The sequence below is a fragment of the Phaenicophaeus curvirostris genome, chromosome 1 (genome assembly GCF_032191515.1).
Source record: "Phaenicophaeus curvirostris isolate KB17595 chromosome 1, BPBGC_Pcur_1.0, whole genome shotgun sequence".
Lineage (NCBI taxonomy): Eukaryota > Metazoa > Chordata > Aves > Cuculiformes > Cuculidae > Phaenicophaeus > Phaenicophaeus curvirostris.
In genome coordinates this window covers 64,290,421-64,312,350 of record NC_091392.1, presented here as the reverse complement: position 1 = coordinate 64,312,350, position 21,930 = coordinate 64,290,421, and the positions used below count along the sequence as shown (strand labels likewise).

The 21,930-nt window shown below is 42.9% G+C and overlaps 1 protein-coding gene across 5 annotated transcripts in view; it reads right to left on the bottom strand.

The window, feature by feature from the left end:
- Positions 1-16,868: 16,868 nt before the first annotated feature.
- The window catches only part of DENND5B (DENN domain containing 5B), a 118,952-nt gene continuing 113,890 nt past the window's right edge, over positions 16,869-21,930 (bottom strand). For all 5 annotated transcript variants that reach the window (XM_069860014.1, XM_069860039.1, XM_069860006.1 and 2 more), the window contains 2 exons: positions 21,686-21,860; positions 16,869-20,837 (listed from right to left, as the gene is read on the bottom strand). In XM_069860014.1, coding sequence (XP_069716115.1) covers positions 20,654-20,837; positions 21,686-21,860 — 359 coding nt within the window. In that variant the 3' untranslated portion in view covers positions 16,869-20,653. The remainder of the gene's footprint in view (positions 20,838-21,685; positions 21,861-21,930) is intronic.

Genomic DNA, 21,930 nt, shown 5'->3' with positions numbered 1-21,930 from the left:
CATGGTGAAGAATTTCCTCCTTATGTCTAGTCTAAATCTGTCCCTCTCCAGTTTATGCCCTTTGCCCCTAGTCCTGTCACTACCAGCCTTTGTACATAGTCCCTCTCCTAATTTCGTGTAGCCCCTTCAGGCACTGGAAGGTTGCTATAAGGTCTCCTTGGAGCCTTCTCTCCATGCTGAACAAGCCCAACTCTCTCAGCCTGTCCTTATGTGGGAGGTGCTCCAACTCTCTCACCACCCTTGTAGTCCTCCTCTGGACCTGTTCCAAAAGCTCCATATTCTTATATTGAGGATTCCAGAACTGGACACAGTACTCCAGATGAGGTCTCACAAGAGAGGAATAGAGGGGCTGAATCCCCTCCCTTAACCTGCTGGCCACGCTTCTTTTGATGCAGCCCAGGACACACTTGGCCTTCTGGCCTGTGAGTGCACACTGCCAGCTCATGTTGAGCTTTTCATCAACCAGCACCCCCAAGTCCTTCTCTGCAGGGCTGCTCTCAATCACATCATAACCCATCCCTTGCTGAAATTGGGGATTGTCCCAACCCAGGTGCAGGACCTTGCACTTGGCCTTGTTGAACCTGTAAGGTTCTCACAGCCCCACTTCTCCAGCCTGTCCAGGTCCCTCTGGGATTTGAATATCTTCAGGGAAAGAGACTCTACAACCCACCTGGGCCACCTGTTCCAGTGCTCTGTCACCCTCACAGTGAAGAAGGCACAGATTTAGCAACTGACTGAGGAAGTGTGCTGAAATGATCCTTTTCCTTACAGCAGCAGCACTAGTTAACCTTCGGGGACTTCCAGAAGAGCAGGACAGTCTGCTTTTTGTTACCTTAGTCTGAGCACCTCATATCATCTCTGCTTGCTTGTAAATCCATGGTAATTCTACACCGTTTCCTTCCTCAGTGCCGCAGAACAAGTCCATTTGGGCACAAAGAGCAGTAAGATTTCTGACAAGGAAGTCTCCAGGTTTATCTGTGAGGTGTTTGTTTAATTTAAATGATTGTAGCATGCTGCCTTTGTTACCAGTGCTTTCTTCCAGATGCAGCTAAACCGAGTCACGTAAAATTTGTAAAACACAAGTGTAGCGAATGCTGAATAATTTCTCAAAATAATCTATTTTTACTGGGCTCAGCTAGTCTAGGGAACTCTACCAGCTTTTTTTGGCAACTTTTGTTTGCATTTAATATGTGTATGGTTTTACCTGCCTCTTTCTTTTTTGGTTTGAGGGAGTGATTCTCCCAGATTTCCTCCCATTATCTCCCCATTTCTACTTCTCCACGCTTCCCAAAGCCCCTTAGTGATGTTCATTTTATTTCAGTGCTAACCAGTATAGGATTTAAATTCCCAAATGAGAATGAAATGGTGTTTTCAAGGAGAATCCTTGTAGGAATCAAGCAAGGTGCTGCTTCTCAGCACCCAGTTGAACAAAACTTATCACTTGGTGCCTCTCAGTTGCTGCTCTCCTTTACCACCATGCTGAACATTAACAGAATGGCTCAAGGTTGGCTTCTCTGAAGTGACAGGGGACAGGACAAGAGGGAATGGCCTCAAGCTCCACCAGGGGAGGTTGAGGCTGGACATTAAAAAAAAATTTTTCACGGAAAAGGTCATTGGGCACTGGCAGAGGCTGCCCAGGGAGGTGATTAAGTCACCTTCCCTGGAGGTGCTTAAGGGACAGGTGGACGAGGTGCTGAGGGGCATGGTTTAGTGATTGATAGGAATGGTTGGACTCGATGATCCGGTGGGTCTTTTCCAACATGGTGATTCTATGATTGCCTGCAAACCAGGGGCAGGGCAAATGCTCAGGTATTTATTTCATGACTTTGTGCCCTTACACTCCAAATCTCATGCAGGCCCCAAGTCTCAGTGGAGAATGTAGGCTTCTAACAGACAATGATGAAAACAGTTGATCGTGTAACCTGGGGAGGATTTGAATTTCCAAACACGGTATGGTACTGCTCTGGCCTGCAAACAACTTGGTTGTTCCTGCCCTCTTAGAGGAAAACAGCCTCTATCCACAGAAGTCCAAATGGCAATGCATAAATGAAAAAGATTGTCACACCCTTAATTTCTGAAACACCTCCGGTTCCCTTGAAGTGTTTGCTAATGACATTTCAGGGATACCCTATAACTCGACAGTGGTTTGAATTTTCATTTTTGGCTGATAACCAGCTTGCAATAAATAAGAGGCACTTAAATAGCTAATGAGCTTTTATCAAGGTTCCTCTAGCCCCTTGCCCTTGAGCAAGCCATTTGTGCCTCCCACACCATGAGAGGGGCACCTTATCTGACCTCACTGTGTGGAAAGAGGGTGATGTAAGATAGCCCCACACTTGAAACAAGCCTAGAAGAGTTTAATCCAGAAAATGCAGACATCTGAAATAACGCATGCACCTTTCAGCGCACATAAGGCCTCATTTGACAAGGCTCTGTTTTAAAAAAAATCAAGCATCATCCTTTCCACTCAGAGTTTGGTATAAAGGAGGAATATGGGATTTCATGGAGATCACATATTCCAGGTGACCTGAATATGAGCTTTAGACCAGAGGATTTGTTTTCATCCAGGTCTGTTCTTAAAAACATTTACTTTAAGAATGCATGTGGTCTCTGGAAAACAAACAGGACCATTGCTGTGTTCCAGTCAAACTGGTACATTTCTGGGGTGGGATCTTAATTATTTCATCTGGGAAGCTAAATTATATCAATGGTGTAATTATAAAGCTAACCACAAGGGGGTTTTAAATGAAAAACATACATGTATCATGAATGCTGAGGCAGAGGCACAAACGTGGAGGGAAAGTAGGGCATTTGCCAGCTAAGACATCTGATCCTATTGTGTTATATTTCAATATTAATAAGTAAACACAAATAGGCTACTTGTTGTTAGGTGAAGAGCAGCTGTCAAAACCAAGCCTAGGCAGCTGTTCCTGCTTTCAGATTTCACTGTGAAAGGATTTTACAATTGAAGTAATTTGAAAGTTTGCTTTATTAGCTAAATGCCTAGCCAAAACATCTTGAAAAAATTACCAGGAGTTCTTTCAGGAAAAAAAAAGCTGATGGATTTACAGTTTTAAATAAGATTTTGCCAAGGAGTATAATTTCAGAGGGAGATATTATGAAATAATCAGTTATTTATCTCCTGCTAGCGCCATTTGCTTGTATGAGTAACGGCATATTAATTTTTTGAAAGTGCAGTTGCTTACAGACTCATGAGATTGTCGGGGTTGGAAGGGTCCTCTGGAGATCATCTAGTCCAACTCTGCTGCTAAAGCAGGTTCACGTGCAGCAGGTTGCACAGGAATGTGTCCAAGTGGGTTTTGAGTATCTCCAGAGAAGGAAACTCTACAACCTCCCCGGGCAGCCTGTTCCAGTGCTCCTTCATCCTTGCAGTAAAGGAGTTTTTCCTCATGTTGAGGTGGAAATTCCTGTGTTCCAATTTGTGCCCATTGCCCCTTGTCCTGTTGCTGGGCACTGTTGGGAAGAGTCTGGCTCCGTCCTCTTGACACACGCCCCTCATACATTTATAAGCACTGATAAGGTCCCCTCTCAGTCTTCTCTTTCCTAGGCTAAATAGACTGAGCTTACTCAGCCTTTCTTCGTAAGAGAGGTGCTCCTGTCCCCTCATCATCTTTGTGGCCCTGAACTGGTAGTTTAAAGAACTGGTAGTTTAAACTACCAGAACTGGTAGTTTAAAGCAAACAGGTTATAAAGAAATGTGATTTTCCCCTCTGTTTTATGTTTCAGGCTGAATGACAGGTGGCTACAAATAAACAATGACAGCAAAGTTTGATGATAATAAAAATAGATATGATATTTACCCTGACAGAATGAAGTACTCAAGTTATGTGGCTCAGTGAGATGGGACCCCAAACTGGTTTATTCACAGGGAGAAGGCAGGTAATTTATAGCCCAGACTAAGGAAGAAACCCATCAGGCCTTACCAGACAGTAATAAACTTCCCGAAGGGTTTTTAATTGATATTTCAAGTTCCTTAGGAGGAAGATAATTCTCTTAAATTCTTAAGGATTGCTCAAATTCTACAGCAGAATGATCATTTTCTATTACTGCTTAAACACCTTTAGTGCAGCTTCTCAAGTCTCACGCATTTCTTCGGAGCACTATTGCTTCCATCCCTATTAAAGCCAATAAGAATATTCTACGAGGATTTATATTAAGGCAATTTGAAGATGCCATTAAGAAGATTAGCACTCTTTGCTTCCCAGGCTTTTTCCTGTTAAGAGAGTTATCCTCCCTCATCCCATCATTTGGGACAGTTCTGAAAATGGAAACTAAGTATTTGGAAACCCGAGAGAGAGCTCTCCTCTGAACAGAGACCCTCATCTCTCTGAAAAGCCTGGGGAGAAGTTCCAGATTTTATACTCACAATTTCAGGGATGAGAAAGTTATGAACTGCTTTGGAGAGTGTTGTGTACGCCTGTTCTCACGTGGGATATTTTAGGGGACAGAATTTGCTCTTTGAAGCTTCTTACTGAACCTAAGATTCCTGTCCAAATGCATCCATCTCCTTAACCCTGTTTGCCACTGCATGGCCCTGAACACAGACATAGCTGGTGAGGAAAGAGAGAAAAGCAAGGGTAGCTGGTTGGGAGAGCATCCATGGTAGCTAAAAAGCAATGTTTCGGTGTGACAGGGGTCTTTTGCCTCTCAACTTCTTTCTCTACGGGAATCAAACAGGTAAATAGAGATGCTGGGAACCAAAAAGACCTAGAGAACTTAATTGATTTCTGTTGTGTCTTGGGAATGAAGTCATACCCTGATGCCTGAAATCCTTTGCTAGGGAGCGGACAGCATGGGGGGCAACAGGACTCCCAGGGGGAAGCTGCCAGGAAGGATATTCTTACATGTATGGGTGCTCCAGGCTTGTACCCAGTACTCTACTAAGTATAATCAAGCAACCTGAGGCAGTATCTTTCCAGGTTAAAGCTTCATTTATCACCTTTGTTTCCTTGCAGGTTTTCTAGCTACAAGCCTGTTCTCAGTGACAGTGCTTTTTAATCTACAGACAGAACAAAGGTCCAATGGTTCCTTTTTCAAGGGGAAAGAAAAGGAAGGGGAAAGAAAAGGAAGGGGAAAGAAAAGGAAGGGGAAAAAAAAGGAAGGGGAAAAAAAAGGAAGGGGAAAAAAAAGGAAGGGGAAAAAAAGATATTCCCAGATCAGGGAGGAGCTCGCTGAAGAATGAGATCAATGTAACACTGTGATAGCCCTAGGAAAGGAGAAATGCATTTTGGGGAGGTGACGCAGTTTCATATTTAAGACTTTGACTGCAAGGAGTCACAGAAACTATGGAGGAAAACACAGTGGTCTGTAAGCAGGGTTTTTACTCAGGCAAAGCAAGGCAGAGGGTAATGATAGAAACCACACCGAGCTCAAGTACAATTGAGTAGTTTCATGAGGGGATAGCATCTTGCTGACTTTGTTGCCAAGCTGCCAAAGACAGATGGAGTACTTAAAGGTCTTTTAGCAAGGAAGGAGAGTTGTGGGCAAACTTGGCTAACCAGGGGAAAGAGATGGTAGGAGAGATGATGTGTGAAGGAAATCTGCAGAACCTGGAGTCTCAGTTGAAAGCTTTGAACAAGCAGCCAAGAAACAAGTGGAAATCTACCACTGAGATCTGGAGGGAGGAGCTGGAGGCAAAAAATGTTTGTAAGGCTAAGAGGGAATGGAGTTGGCTAACAAAGCCACCACACTACACAGATAACTTCAGATAGGTTAATTGGATTGAATCAGCTAATTGGGCTGCAACAAATCAACCAAATTTGACACTTAAGATCCTCTGCAAAACAAGCCAAGGACAGACAAAGGAAAAGGGCAGGCAGGGAGAAAGCAGCATGAAGGGAGGAGGCAGTAGGATACATCCCCCTTCCTCAGGGCAGAGGCTTCCCGTTCTGAAAATGAAAAAAAAAAAAGTAAGTAAGAAAAGGTGAAAGACTTTCCAGGAGGAAGTCTTCACTTACAAAACCATGTAGACAGGGGGAGGGCAGAAGTACGATGGGCAAGCTTCAGGCAACATTTGAGCAGATGTTGATCCCAAGGACCTCCAAAAGCAAGTCAGATCCCATAATGGATGTTCATGGTCAGGAATTAGCTCTACAGGGTGATAAAAGAGCCTTGAATAAACCCAAACCAGGACACACATCTGACCTTAGTGACTTCCCGCAGTGTCTGACTGCCTGTTCGTATTGCAAATTACAGCACGTAGAGGAGTCAAGGGACCCAGATGCTGCCTCCAGGGCAGAAGTGGCAAAGCCTGAGCTGCAGCATGAACCCTGTGCTACATAGACACAGAGAGACCTGATAGACATCTGGGGGCCAGTGGGCAAGTTCCTCTGTCTTTGCTGACCCCGTGGCACAGAGACTACCAAGGAAGCTAGTGCCAGTGCCACATGGGTAGGGGAGAGAAGAAATAGAAGAGGGTACTAGCCCTGCAGGGCCAAAGGATGTATTTACAACTTATCTACATCTCCAGCAAAGACGTTTGAAACCTCTCAGCAAGGAGAGGACAGTTTTTGCAACAGGAGGGTTTAGGACTTGCATGCTAAATACCTCTCAGCTTCCAAAGAAATATCTTCAGTTAAACCCACAGTTGAGCTTTTCTTTTTCCCTCTAGCCTGGACTGGGGTGACTGGGCTTATCTGGGAGGGGTTAAAGGCTGATTGGGTACTGTGGGAGAGGAGATACTCCAGGTAGAACTGAGCTCACTTGAGCAGGCTGGGGGGTCAGCAGAGCAGCAGTGCCCTGAAGCATGTGGGATGTATGAGGAGCCAAACCTCCCTGCAGGAAGGTAAGTGAGCATCTGTAGGGTGGCTCCATGAGCGATGGCATCCCCAAGTGGGTTCCTGCTCCTGTTTTGAGCCCCAGAAGCTCTTGGGAAAGCTGAATGAGAGCAGCCTGCAGGGATGGCGAAGCCATGAAGAGGTGCCCTGGGATGGCAATGTCTTTCAGGTGGGGACACTTTCTGAAAAACAGCTGAATAAAGTGATCACTATTTACAGAGTAACAAGCTGGTCGGCCAAAGATGCTTCAAAACCCGGCCATTCTAAAACCAGCTAGCAGTGTGGTTTCTGAGTTGCTATTTTCAGCATGCTGTCAAAACAAATCTCTATCCATAGCTGAACTAACTGACTCTTCTTGTCAGGACAACTACCCTAAGCAGTGGCTGAACCACTACTAACACAAGGTTTCAAAACCAAGGGCAATACTTACTTGATAATTTGCATTATCTGTAGGAGGGAGGTGGGAAAACTGGGTATCTGTAAAAGCGGCCTCTTGAGCTGATCTTTCTCTGCCCTGCGAATGTCAGGGTTGAGTGCTTGCACTCAGAGTTGACTGGGGGATCATGAACATCTAATTCATGCCATATAAAAAAAGAAAAAGAAAAGTTAGAGCAAAGGCAAAATCCCTGCTGCTCAGTTAACTGCTGGGTGGCAAGCAAAACAGTTCAAGCCATGGTCCCAGACAGACCCAAGACTACAAGTCTGACCAGCCTGGTGTTTCCTCTACTTCTAGATCCTCAAGCTAGAGGATCAACACTTTAAACACACAAAGGCGGCAGGAGTAGTGACTCAACAGTAAGCTTCAGGTGCAAGGATGTTGGTGCCCTTCAAGCAGAAATGTGTGTGTGCAGTGAAGTCTTTTCCGTGTATATGTGTGTTAAGTGCTCAAATGCTTCTCACTTCAACAGTCACACCAAATTTACCCTCTTATAAAACACATCCTGCTGTAAATTAGAATAAGTAGGCATTCATAGGAGGCCTGCAAAACAGGAGGGGTTTTGTATGTGCCATTCTTCAAGGCAGCAGCAGCCCTTTAAAGCCTCTTTTATAAGCTGTGGCAAATGGGCTCCCAGTGTGCTCCTAACTCTGAGTCAGAGGGTAGATGCTGACTAGGTCCCTGGAAACAACTTTCTAAAAGGAAGCTGGGAGGCTTGGAGATAGATATCAATTGCTAAACTTGAAAGTCCAATTCAAATCGATGGCACCTTTCTCTCTGTTCCTAGATAGACAGGGATGTTGGGTGTGAACCTCTTGCAGGCACAGCATGACAGAGATTCTGCTTCTTGGAGATTGTCTCTGAATTAGAACAGTGCCATAGTCCACTTTTCTTTAAGCCTGCTGCATAGGTCTCTCTGTCCTTACGAGCAGAGTGTTTAGCTCTGGTAAATAGTCTGTTGCTTTGTAATCTCTGTGCCATGAGAGCCTCCTCCTGCGCTTGTGGTCCCAGGCTCTTCTCACTGCCCTTGCCTCAGGGCTGCGATGCCCCTGTGCTGGCTTTTACCTTATTCCCACTTCCTGAAGAGCAATAGGGCTCAGCAATGCATCCACAACTTTTTGCCTTCCAAATATTTTGGTGTGTCTTCATGCTGGACAGCTTCTGCTCTGCAACAATACACTTCCCTGCTAGGTTTATATAATCCACCACTATCACCGCTTCCTGCTCCACATGTTTTTAATGCTTTAAATGCATGGAGGAAGACACAGACTCCCCTCCAACAGCTACCTGCAGTCATGTTTCAGGCAACCCCCTATCTAAGTAATCCATGTCACTTTATAAGGCAGCTGTTATGACAGCAGTTATTTATTTTCCATTCTCCAAATCTTTTATGGTAAGTAGACAGGAGCAGAGAATGTCATCTGCCTGTGTGAAATTCATACAGGGTCTTTGCCAAAACACAAAGAGTAGCTGGCTACAGCTTCTTAACCACATTCCATATAGAAATTTAAACTAAGTTGCTGGAGTGCAACCTCTTACCATCAATGTAGAAGTCTAATAAGTGGTTAGTCTGACATGGTGGGGTAACAGCTGCTTTAGACTTTAAAACATCCATAAACTTCTTGAAGAAACATGACATGTTCCATTCACTACTGGTTCTCTCTTGGCCCTGAGGGCTTCTAAAATTCACCTGTATTCTCTGTATAGCCCTAAGAAAGCAGGAGTTTTCTTCTCTATTAAAGGAAATGGGAGTCACCAGCTTCTCTGAGAACCACCTCTCTAAATGTCTCCATACTTTCTGTTGAAGGGCTGGGGCGTTTGGGATTGCCATGCTCTCTTCAGCTCAGCAAAGCTAAAGCATGAACTTGGCTTTATATGCTCATGTAATTCTATAGAGTTCTTAATTTAGTCTTCTTTAAAATTACTTTTAAAGGTTTTATTGACTCAGATTAAAGGGCTTAGAAGTTGGATTGAATCCTTTCAAGCCCGTCTGGCATTGTGAGAACTGAAGAAGAATTAAATCAAGCCTATTCTATAGCATCTTTTTCAGATGCAGGGAGCAATGAAGAAATTTCACTTTTTTTTAAACCCAAGGGTTCATTTTGTGCTTGTACAAAACGTGCTTGGGTTTTGATATAAATGTGAAAAACAAGAGCTTCATGTCCTTATACTGGACTTAGTTCTTGGCTCCACATTCACATTTTGTTTTACATTACAGCAAACCTGCTCTTGCACACGTATTGTGCATTTACACACAGGTTCAAGAACACTCTCCTGTCTCATCCAAGCTTCTTTACCCTGCTGCAGCATTTCTTGGTTTTCTATTTTCTTGCTACTTGTGCTAAGAACACAATGCCCTTGGAAAATATCTTGTGTTGCTCCATGTACCACACCCCTTGTATCTGTGCTAGCTCTAGAGACAGGCAAAGCACAATGCAAAGGTGTCCACGCTGCTTTGGCCCCAGCCAGCTGTTTGTCTTTGTGTAGTTCATGTATTTTTAATTGTATGCACTTCTGTTTGTCCCCAGCTTTGTGCTTTGATGAAGAAAGCCTGGCATTCACTTGATTTGCAGCCATCTACTTCTTCACAAGCAAAATCCTGTTTCATAACAGCCTTTCTGTAACTTGGGTGCTGGTTATACCACAAAACAATGTCTTAATAAATGTTATTTACATTTTTCAGGGTAGCTAGAGGGGGTTTGGTTTTAATTAGCTGAGTAAGAGACCCATGTGAGTGATTATACAGACATAAACAGAGCTGCTGCCACCAGCTCCCAGATCCATACCCATGGCCCCTGTACCAACAGAGCTAGAACAAGGAAAAAATAGTACAGATCCTTGCAGGCAAATATTTTTTTGAAAGAAAGGGAAATTGATGAAGATGTTACAGTGTGTATTGTGCCTGGAGCCCTCAACAGTTTTTCCTTACCTGATTAATTGCTTAAGCCAGAGGCATAAATTCTTTTTTAGATTTGGGAGGAGCAAAGGGAGTACAAATCCTTCTGCCATCCTCCCCCAAGCAACACTTTGGTGGAGGGCTGTCAGGGAGGTGGTTCTATGGAAACACTGCCTGCTGAGAACCATTTCAATGAAATACAGGCTCCTTTCTCTCCCATCTTGCTGCCGCTTCCTTCTTCCCTTCTTAACTGTTACTCTTGGCACAGAAGTAAAAGCACTCAGAATCCCCTTCCCTACGAAACCTAAAAGGAGCAAGGTCCAAGGGACAGAGGCGCATTCCAGAAAGCTCCTTGAGGAGGGACCTTGCTCAGTAGCTCAGCCTAGGACGTTGTCAGCTAGGACAGCAATAGAACCAGACAAAGCATTAAGCTTGCCATGGTTGGGGAAACTTGCTAGTAGCGCTTCATAATTTTTTGGATGAAAACTTCCAACACTTCAGATATTTGCAGGAATTGGTCCAGTTGCAAACAGATTTGACTTCCAGTGTCAAAGGACAGCTTCACAGACTGGACATAAGGAAGAGTTTCTTCACTATGAAAGTGGTTGGGCACTGGCACAGGTTGCCCAGGGAGGTTGTGGCTGCCCCATCCCTGGAGGTGTTCAAGGCCAGGTTGGATGGGGCCTCGGGCAGGCTGGTGTAGTGGGAGATGTATGTGCTCATGGCAGGAGGATTGTAACTGGATGATTTTTAAGGTCCCTTCCAACCCAAACTATTCTATGATTCGGCTACAGGCCAAGTACAGGTAAAAGACTGATAAATGCAGGCCCTAGCTGGCTCTGTTTCTGGTGACTATAGCTCAAAGTGGCTTTTGGAGGGGAGAAAAGGGGCATGCCTGTAGTTGTTGCTAGGTCTTGATCTACCACGGAGAATGGGATCTCAGATTTCTCAAAAACATGGTCTGTGGTACTGGGCTGGGTGGGATCTGTCCAGAACATCCTGCACTTAACGATAAGACAAACCGTGCTGTTCCCAACCCTTCCCAGAGCCAACACTCTGGCGGTCTTCACAGTCAGTCTCCCACTTGTCAGACACTGTGTGTTGCCACTACTCTGTTCCAGATTATCTTAACCAAAGAGATGAACACAAGATCTTTGAATATCTTCATAAACATGAGCCTGGTCCTTCATAGAGATAAGCGTTTGTACTTAAAACGCTGAGATCACCTAGAAGCAAACTGCTCTGCGTAAGAGTGGGACAGACTTAATAAACATTGTGTGTTGAAAGCAGCAACAATAGTCCCTTTATCATTTTCCCGAAAGACAGTTGGTTCTCTTCTGTGTACAAACTAATAGGTTATCAGACTACAGCGCTCAGGAATGCCTGCCTAAACTCATTGGTTTTAGGAACTTTCACTAACTCCAGCAAGTCGTGGTGGATCAACTTGTATTTGCACTTCCTCGGACATGTATTTGATTTGAAAATCACCTTGTTCATTCCTCATTTCTCAGCATTGTTCCAGTTAGACACAAACGACTAAGCCTGGAACAGCTATCCTATTTCTCACTGGTCACAGCTACCCACACTGCCCCTGTCTAGCACAAATTCCTGCTGACATCTGAAATTCTCTTCTAACAAAGTCCACGCAGAGGATGAATTAAACAGCTTCTATGGTCTGCAAGTTTTTCCTATTTCTCCGGTGTTCCTGTTGCTATGAATGGAAACATTTTCCACAGTTTTAAGAGCATGAAAGCTGGGTAGAGCCACCGGGTGGTGTTTCCACTCACGTTCCCTGAGTGCAGTTTTTCTAAAAGTCATTTTATGGGCTGGGGGGCCGGAGTGGGGTGGGGGTGGGAATGTCCTGTGCACCACACCCACTTTCAGTCATCTCCATTTATACAGTCAGGAACCACAAACCATCTGCAAGAGGTTTAGATCTGAGGCAAGCCAATAGCCGTGCTAATTCCTAGCTGGTGGGCTCATATTACACTGTCTGATTTAGAGCACATCCTGTTTATCTCATTAGACAATGACAGTTCAAAAGCTGCACGTGTGCAAGCAAGTAAACTTAATTTGGGGGAGCGCATTGAGTGGAAGAAACAGGCTAAAGAGACTTAATGCAAGAGTTTACAGCTATCTCAAGTACAGAAGCACAGTCTTTGGGCTGACATCCCAATTAATTTGAATTAATTCCATGCTTTTTTCAAAACAACAACAAGGATTCTCAATTATACTGACCATTTCTGAATACTATTTGAAATCTCTTGCTAGCATTTCAGATGTCTTCCACCATGCATTTGCTAGTGGTGATCTGTTTGGGCTTGCAGTGAGCAGGGACAGTTTGTGGGGCAGAGAGGAGGGAGGATTAACTTGATGTAGCTACACACAGCAAGGAGGTATATTCCCAGATCTGCACTCCACTTGCCCCCCAGTCCCAGCCATGACCCAGACCAGGAGAAGTTAAGCTTGCAGGCATCCCCATTACCTCCACTGAACTACAAATAGTGCTTCTTAGTCTTGACAGCTTGTCCCAGCAGCCACAGTTTCTGAAGCAGACTTATGGATGGATGGAACTCCTGGAAGAGCTTTGGACTCAGGATGAAAAGCAGGGAGACTTGCTCTTGCAAAGCATCTGTTTTCTCTTCCTGCCTTTTGAAAGAGAATCAGTTGCCATCCTCTCACAACAGCCAAGCAAGTATTTACATTATTTCTGTAATGCTTAATCACATTGCAGATAAAAACCATCATCACTGTTTTGAAGTTAAGTAAGAAGAAAACCTCTTCTTGTGTCCTAATGATTACAAAACTCTCTAACCATACACAGCTTGACAGACTTGCACATGCCCACACCACTACAAATCAACAGGTTTCAGAAATGCCTTTAAAGTGGAATTAAGCACAGATGAGACTTCAGGGTACTTCTGTCACAGTAGCACTGAAAAACTACTCTCAGTCACACACCAATGGATGCTGGATGAGCAGTTACCAACCACAAGGCTGAACAGTCTAGGTCGGCAAAGCAGAGACTGGCTGAAATAAACTCTCTGTACTTCAGCTCCTTGGCTGCAAAACGGGATGTGCCATAACCAGATCACTGAAAGGTCTCAGTGGAAGTTAGGGAGACCTAGAAATTGAAGGCACATTTTCTGATCTCTATCCTTGTGCATCAGTAAGACAAATAAGGAATTTGTCTTCACATCTAAATTATTAATATATTGTAAAAAGATGCAACTACCTCAGTCCGTCACTCTTAGGTTTCACTCTTGTAAAATCTTTACTTTTTGATGTGCAATGAACATGCTAATATATCACTTGCATGCCTTTGAAGAAACAAACTTGTTCTGGGAGGACTGTGTTGGGAGGGATCTTCATAAAGATTAATGCCAGCTTAGCTCCACAAGCTGCCTCTGCTGGACTTTTTTAGGCATAATTAAAAGCAGTCAAGTGAGGTTTCTCCTCATTAGGCCTACTAAAGGAGCCCATCTCTTCCCTCTGTCTGCAGGGGCATGGCAAGGAAAACTGCTTCCCTAGGGTAACACCAGCCTTTGTGAAAACCTCTCATTGAAAGCAGGAGAATGCAAGGACTGCAGAACACTAAACCAAACATCTGGCTGCTGTTGAGGGAGAAGTTTAATATTATTTTAATTAAGGCTTGTATCAGCTGGCTGTAGGAGCAGCAGAGAATCTGGCACCAAATGTGCTGCCTGAAGACTGGGATATCTCTTGCATTCTCCATGCCTCGCTGGAGAATAGATGCCCTGTGATAAGCACTTGTGCCCCTTGGGAATTACGTCCGCCGCACAGTCCGGCCAACTGCACTTTGCAAATAAAACTCAATTGTTCATTCACCATGTTCATTTGTTTAGTGCTTCACACTCCAGCAGGGCTTGAACACCCATGGCTGGGTGAACAGAGCACTCCACAATTCACCCATTTTAACATGTTGCTCTAAGAGTAAATGGAATATTCAGGGGAAGGGTCATATGAAAGAGTGTGTTGGGGAGAGAAGAGTTATTGTCCACAAAGTGGAAGAATTACAAGCTTTGGCTGTCTTCTGTGTTTACCCCTTCTGTGTTCAAGACAAGCAGACTTGCACAAGTCTTGGATAACCTCTACAAGCAGGAGGAACAATATTTTACAGATCGCTTTATCACTCATATTAGATTAACTAGTATGAATACTTAAGCCTCTGTGGTATAAACCACAATTATTTTACATTTATGGATCCCACTGTATTAATTATTGAACAATAACAACGTTGACACTAGATCACACAGCAGTGGGATCCTTCACAGCAATGCCCTTTGAAGAATATGCTGTGGGTAAGGATCAGTTGGGGAGGGGTTGTTGAGCTTTTTTTTTGTTTGGTTGGGCTTTTTTTGGGTTGGTTTTTTTGGAGGGGGCTTTTTTTTTTTGGTTGGTTGGGCTTCATTATAGGAGAAAATAATTTGTCTGGTCAGATGCTCTTCTGACAGAAGAAGTTATTTCAGAGGAGCTGAGATGCCCTGTGAGGTCTGCAGGGAATACAGATGGGCCCATTAAAGTGTCAAGCTTTCCTGCAGAACTACAGCTTTCCACTGATAAATCAACTTCGCAGTGGCTTCACCAGACAGTTTACTGTAACAAGCCACCGGATAGCAGACCTGTACAGAAATTTTCCCATTCCCTTCACATCCTGTGCTGAGCTCAAACCAGCTTATAATGATACACGTGTGATGGGATAGTGTGAGAGAAAATAGGAATGTCAGCAATTAAATGCTCCCTGACTGCATTGACAGGAGCTTCAACCTCTGGGCTGATGGGGTGACAGATGGGGAAGCAGCTTCACTCTAAACCCAAGCACAATTTATTCTAGCAAGCTTACCTGAAATGCTGGAAAGGAACAAACTAGATTGGTGAGGTATTTCAGCTTCTTCCTGTGCAAGTTTACTCAGTTAGTTTACTTCTACTCACCCTTTCCAGAAAACATTGTAATGTTCCCAGACTGCATCTGTGACAGTGCAGTGGGGAGAAAGTTATTTGCACTTCCTCATCTGGACAAGTTTAGTCCTGCTTTGTTTCAAGTACTTACTGCCTTTAGGATGTCAGATCCCACCATCTCTTATTAATTATACGAACTTAAGACTAATACATTTAATAAGGAGGTATATTAAGTGTGGTCACTCCTGCTATTGAAATGTGACCACAAGCAGCTCTGTGGATTTTATTCACATTTATGGGATCCTTTAATTTTGCTGTTACACTTTGATAAACACCAGTATCATCAAATTATGTATTCAATGATTTCCACATATATGGTTCCTGGCTGTGAGATGTTTGGTCTTCTCTTGAGCTTCTCTGCCTTTTCAAAACCAAGTTAAAATGAATGAACCGACGTGCCCCACCTCACACACACCATGCCCACACATATGAAGGGAAGCGCATTTCAAATATGTAGTTTTCAAAATTTCTCATATTTTTTGCCAATTCTAGCAGAGCTGGAGCTGGGAGGGACAGGGTGGGGGGAATTTCTGAAAATCCAGTCTAATTTAGACAAGCCTCATATCACTAAGCAGGATACCTCACTACATTCTTTTGAACCTTTTTTTGTTGCTAGTACCCACCAGAAACAGCATGGCCAGCAGGTACAGGGAGGTGATTCTGCCCCTGTACTTGGCACTGGTGAGGCTGCACCTTGAATACTGTGTTCAGTTTTGTGCCCCTCGCTACAAGAAGATGTTGAGGCTCTGGAGCGAGTCCAGAGAAGAGCAACGAAGCTGGTGAAGGGGATGAAGAACAAGTCTTACAAGGAGTGGATGAAGGAACAGGGGTTGTTCAGCCTGGAGAAGAGGAGGCTGAGGAGAGACGTTATTGTTCTCTACAACTACCTGAAAGGAGGTTGTGGAGAGGTGGGTGCTGGTCTTTTCTCCCAAGTGACAGATGATAGGACAAGAGGGAATGGCCTCAAGCTGCACCAGGGGAGGTTCAGATTGGACATTAGGAAAAAATTTTTCACTGAAGGGGTCATCAGGCACTCACAGAGGCTGCCCAGGGAGGTGGTTGAGTCACCATCCTGAGAGGTATTTAAGAGACAGATAGATGAGGTACTTAAGGATATGGTTTAGTGGCAGACAGGTATGGTTGGACTCGATCTCAGAGGTCTTTTCCAGCCTGGTGATTCTATGACCTCTCTTCTCTATCAGCCTTTCTTCTTAATGGGCATTCTAAATGACAGACTGAAGGGCATGGGTTTCACTCCAGCTTTTAACCATAAATTCAAATATCAGAGCAACCCACGTGAAGAGAGGTAAGAGATCCTTGGCTGCAGTTAATCCCACACTTCCCATTTTGCTGCCAATAGGATTCCACCCCCTTTCTCCCCACTGCTCCCCATGTGTTCCAGATACTAAGGAAGACTAACTCAGGCTGCCTATCAAACACCACTGTGCTAAGGGCTAAGCTTTACTGTGATCCCATTTCTTCCCTTCGCTCAGCCACGCTTTCCACCTAAGCTTTGAAAATGAAGAGCTAGTCAGGCTTAGCACAGTGCTTTTTGGGTCGGGGAGGAAGAAAGGCAGGTTTTGTGAGCAGACGCTCGCACCCCCTCTTCTTTTTCCTCCAGTAAATGCCAGGAACCAGGAGTCCCAGTCATCTGAGTCATCTTGTTCCATTTGTTCCCTTTATGAAACATGCCTTCCAGCTTCAGATCAGCTCTTTGGTTTGAGACTGTAGTCCCTCGGTTCCTCTGCAAGGAGAAAATGACACCAAATATTATTCTCACAGTTTTATTTGTAAAGGACATAGCATGAAAAGCTGTATTTCAATGTACTTCAAAACCTGAAAAACCCATGTCAGTTTGTGGTATGTATGTTAAAGTGCTTGATATAACAATACTTTTACTAATGTTGTCTTGAAAATAATCCAGTTCTTATTCAGTTAGTAATAATGTAAAGACAAAATATACTTAACAGAGGCATTTAAGGATCATTTTAAGCTATACAGGGCACATTTGTACATTTCAAGTGTAACATACAATATTTCCCCTTATGATGCGCACCTTCATCTGATTGAAAGAAGGAATTTTCTCCAATATGTCATTGCACAACTATTCTAAGAAGACATTTTTGAACAATGATACCTAATTACACAAACCAACTCAGAATAAACAGTAGATTTTTCACTAAACAGTAGAATTTCATTACTTTCAGGGAATTATAAATACACATTTTGTACATAGTGAGGCATTTGATTCTCTGACTTCCTCAAGCTACCACGATGGATGTTAGTATGACAGGACTGCAAACTCAGACATCTGCAGATGGGTATTTGATAGAACTTTTCTGTTTTGTTTTTTTTTTTTAAAAAGCAGATACCAGAGAGCTTTGGTCTTTTCTAAGATTCCCTTTCTCAACCAAAGAAGGTGCTTTAACACTGAAGTAAAAACTGTTTTAGCTTAGATGAATCCTGATGGGTTTTCTCACCATTCTAGTGGGCAGACTGATTTCTGTAAACCTTACAGAGAAAAAACTCACAGTTTCCAATAAACAAAAGTAGTCTACTAAAAAAAAAAAGAAAACCATACATGGTGGAATAAAAGTTCACTACAAAGGACTGTATACCCAAGGTTGTCAAACAACTAGTTGTCTAGGAATCTGAGGCACTCAGCTGTGCCCCTTTCAACATATCATAGTGTTTTATTGCCTACAAGGAAATATTAGACTTACATAATGTTTAGTGTATTATTAATAATATGATGTGAAACCTGACAAAACCAAACAAGTCAACACTTGCTGAAAAAGCTGATGTGAAGTTGTGTTAAAGTTAAGTGCTAAGGGTTCTTTAATGTAGTCTGAAATGGGGGAAGGCCCTGTTTTGAATTTTAAAATTTCTCAGGTTTTGACTTATTTTAACTTAGGAAAGACTTCAAGTAGTAATTGCCCTTTTCTCTGTGTGTGGTTTATTCATCTATGCTTGACTTCTGGAGGTGCCCACATTTCTACTTTATCCTGCCCGCACTTAACCTGTGCCATGTCAAATGAATGCTACGCTTGCTTAAGTCATAAATAGTCTTTAGAGGAGTATGCAGCCGTACACTTTTGGGAAATATCCAGCTAGCAAATGCAGATGCTGCTCTGAAGAAACCCAAAGACTAAAGAGGTTATTATTTCAGTAAAATGGAAGTCACTCAAAACTGAGTTGGGCGTGAAAAAATAATGTATAGCAATCATTAGACATAAAAGGCTTCAGTCGTAATACAAATCAAAACATCCTAAGCAGTCATTACCAAATAAAGCTGCAACATGGTTTCTGGTGCTAAATGTGCAATTTCTGATAGAGTTAAGTACTAGGGATGCATTTTCAATTGCTGCTGAAGGGTTGTAATGTATCTTCTGCTGACTTTAAGCAGAATTGCCTGGCCATACAGAAAACCCTAACACCCTAAATTTCACATTTCTGGAAATGTAAGAGAGATGTCACACAGTTCATGGCCTCTGGCAACTAACTCACGACACCATTCACAGCCTTTACATTAATTACTCACACCCACAGTAGTGACATAGCAGTGCTGCCGACAGCATTTGGGATGAGTTCAGTCAGTTTAAAGAAGTGCAAGCCCAGGAGGAAAGAACAGATATTAAAAGCTGGAACTCTCATTAGAGTCAATGACTCCTAGACAGTGCTATTTTACTTCTTTCTTAGAAACAAGGAAAATTCTATAACATAAAAATCTCCCTTTTAAGGAAAAGTCACATGAAGAGTTTTCTTCTGGCTGGGAACATGACATGAAACTTTGACGCTAAAGTGAGTGCTGTTATAAGAACTGGACAGCAGAAGAATCACAGGAAAGGGAAGCTTGGCAAAAGGCAGGTAAAAAAGCAAACCCTAATTTTCATCCTCTTTTCTTTTCCTAAACTCTCATCCCTCTCCTCACCACATGCACACTGTATGAAGACCTCCTACAGCCCACCATTCGCAAGTCCCTCTTAATGCCACTTGAAAGCAGAGTGCAAGCACCAGTTAAGGGCCTTTCCCAAGCTTCAGCTGACAGTGAGACATCCACAGAAATCCACTGACAAAATGGACAATATAATAAGGAATAAACAGGTGAAAACAAACACCCATATATTTAAACTAACCTCCAAAACCTAAACCCAGATGAAGCTAACTATGCCCTTGGATCCTTCCAACTCCCATCCACAAGAATGGAAAATACACTCTGTATTTGCTCATGGCATACACAAGATGATTTTAATGTAATCTACTGTTAAATTTTCAGAGTACAGGATTTCAGCTGCTCCTGGTTCCTCTTCAAGAGTGGCATCTATAAATATACACTGTATTACTAATACATTAACTGGAAATAGTGTAGGAGAGGAGACTCAAAAAACCAAAGTGAGATTATTTTTTTTTCCTCCTTTTGCTTAACTCCTTTTTTTTTTTTGGGTAGCTGGATAACTTAAAAAAAAAAAAAGTAATCAAAGATCCTGTACTTCCTAGGAACAGTCTGTGGGATAAAGGAAGACTCATAACCTGTCAGCATTTCAAAACCAGCTGATACAGTTCAGTAGCACAGCAACATCGGTGTTTGTGGTTCTACAGCGATGATTCTTCTCAAGTACAGCAAGAATTTGGTATGAACCAAATTCCTTAACATGGGGAAAAAAATAGTAAGCCATAACACAAACTGGCTGAGGGCGAGGGGGAATCATCAGAACATCTGACAGGTAAAGGACACACTAAGTGATTCAAGCAAGCCATCATTCCCCATCTCAGGCTACAGCAGCACTGCTTAAACTGGTCTCTCACACTCTCAGGCTGTGAGGCTGACAGCTGCCCTCTCCAGTGTTTAAGCATTTCGACGCTTGTCTCCCCTTTTGGAGATCAACAGAAGTGACACAAAAGACCTTAAGAAGAAGAATGGTGACTCAACTTCCATGCATGGAAAAGGTTGAGTCTTCAAACAAACAAAAAACTTAAGTGAGACCATGTACAGTAGGGTAAAACGATATATGCTTACAACATTTCCAAGAGTGAGACAATCACAATGGCTACATAAAGGTATTTGCTGTATTAACTTGCAATACCTGAAAAAAGCCCTGCTGAGTTTGCGCTGTATTTACACATTGATTGGCTTCTTCCTTGCAAGCAAGTAGGTTCATCCCTTCCCACCTCGGTCCTTCCCTCTCCCCAAGTCCTTCCCCTGGATTTAAGCTACTCATAGTCAGAACAAGAACATTCAGTCTAAGAAAAATTTCTTAGAGTAATATAATTTCTTAAAGAAGATAGCATATTTACACACATCTAACACATGAAAATACTCTATTTTATACTAAATTTCTGTTTCAAATAAACTACAATACTGCATCTTAGCTTTCTGCAGCTTCAGAGGACAGTCCCCATCGGGCACAAACTGAGCTTCCCACTCCTTCAACCGGTGGCTTTGCCTTACAGTGGTTTACTACCATCACGTTCAAGTCCTGACAGGTCTCCAACTGCGGTTTGCTTGCTTGGGAAAGGAATAATGAAGTTCTTAGCAAAGCCATGCTAAACATCCACTCCTTTAATAAGCGATCCTTCTAGGATGATGTTGAAATCTTGCAGTGTCTGTAGGACTCGGATAAGGGAGTTGACAGTCATGCGGTCCCGCAGCAGAGCATTCTCCTCGTACATCCTCGTAATGGGCGGGCACTCTGCCAGCAACGGGATCCACTGAGAGAGAAAGTGGTCCCTGCAAAGGGGATGGAAGGAATTCTTTCAGCACTGAGCACAACAGATCTCAAACTGAAATTCTTCTTAAAAAAATGCAACGCAAAACACAGAGTTGCTTTTGGTGGGTGATACAAGTTGTTTGCACATTAAAGTGATTACACAACCCCTAATATTGTTAGTACAACACAGGTAACTGAAAATACTGTAGGAATGAAGATGGAAAGATATCAGCAGAACTGGACAATTGTCTTTGGAAGAATTCAGCAACATTTTCAGATTAGGAACAAGGAAAGCAAACCTCAGGAAAAACAGACTTTTCCAACTGGTTTTCCAGATGTGACAGAAATGGTAATTATTTCTAGACATACCATCTTTCAAAATCTCCAAAATACAACTAAGACCACTCCCCCCTGTTTCTCCCCAAGCGCAAGACAGAAAGCATCTTATTAGGAAAGAAAGATTTATCTAGAAGAATTCTGTCAAAATAATGAGACATCTCATTTTCATAGCCAAAGTGATTAAATGAGGATTTAGAAATATACCAGCTCTGGCAAAGGAACTCTGCATTCTGACAGCCAGCACTTAATCAAATATACAATTTCAAGACAGATTTCATTCATATGACTATCAAGCTAACAGCTATAAAAGAGCTCAAAACATTTTTACCAGCTTAGACACTAGCCATGTATCATTACTGCTTCTTTGCTCTAATTTTTCAGGCAGAATTAAAATTGCCTAAAATAGGTACTGGATAATAGATAGGTATGAGATGTCTTAAAATGGAAAACTAAAGTTAATAATAATGGTGTGAAAATATTATTCTAATCTAATACAAGAGAACACATATAATGAAGAGCAGTTAAATACCTTGTCCCCAGGCAAACCAGAATTTGGAATTTGCCATCCTTTCCAATGTTCCTTGGAGCCGTATTGATGGCATTCACATAATGACAGAAGGTTTTGCATGAAGATCTCTGAAGCAAAAGGGCCTCCTCATTGTCTCCAATCTGGTCACTGGTTTCAAAATAAGCAACAGCTTTCTCTGTGGTAGGGTGAAAATCAGAACCCAGTGAGCAGAAGCACTGCACTGTGACACAGAATCACACAAGGGA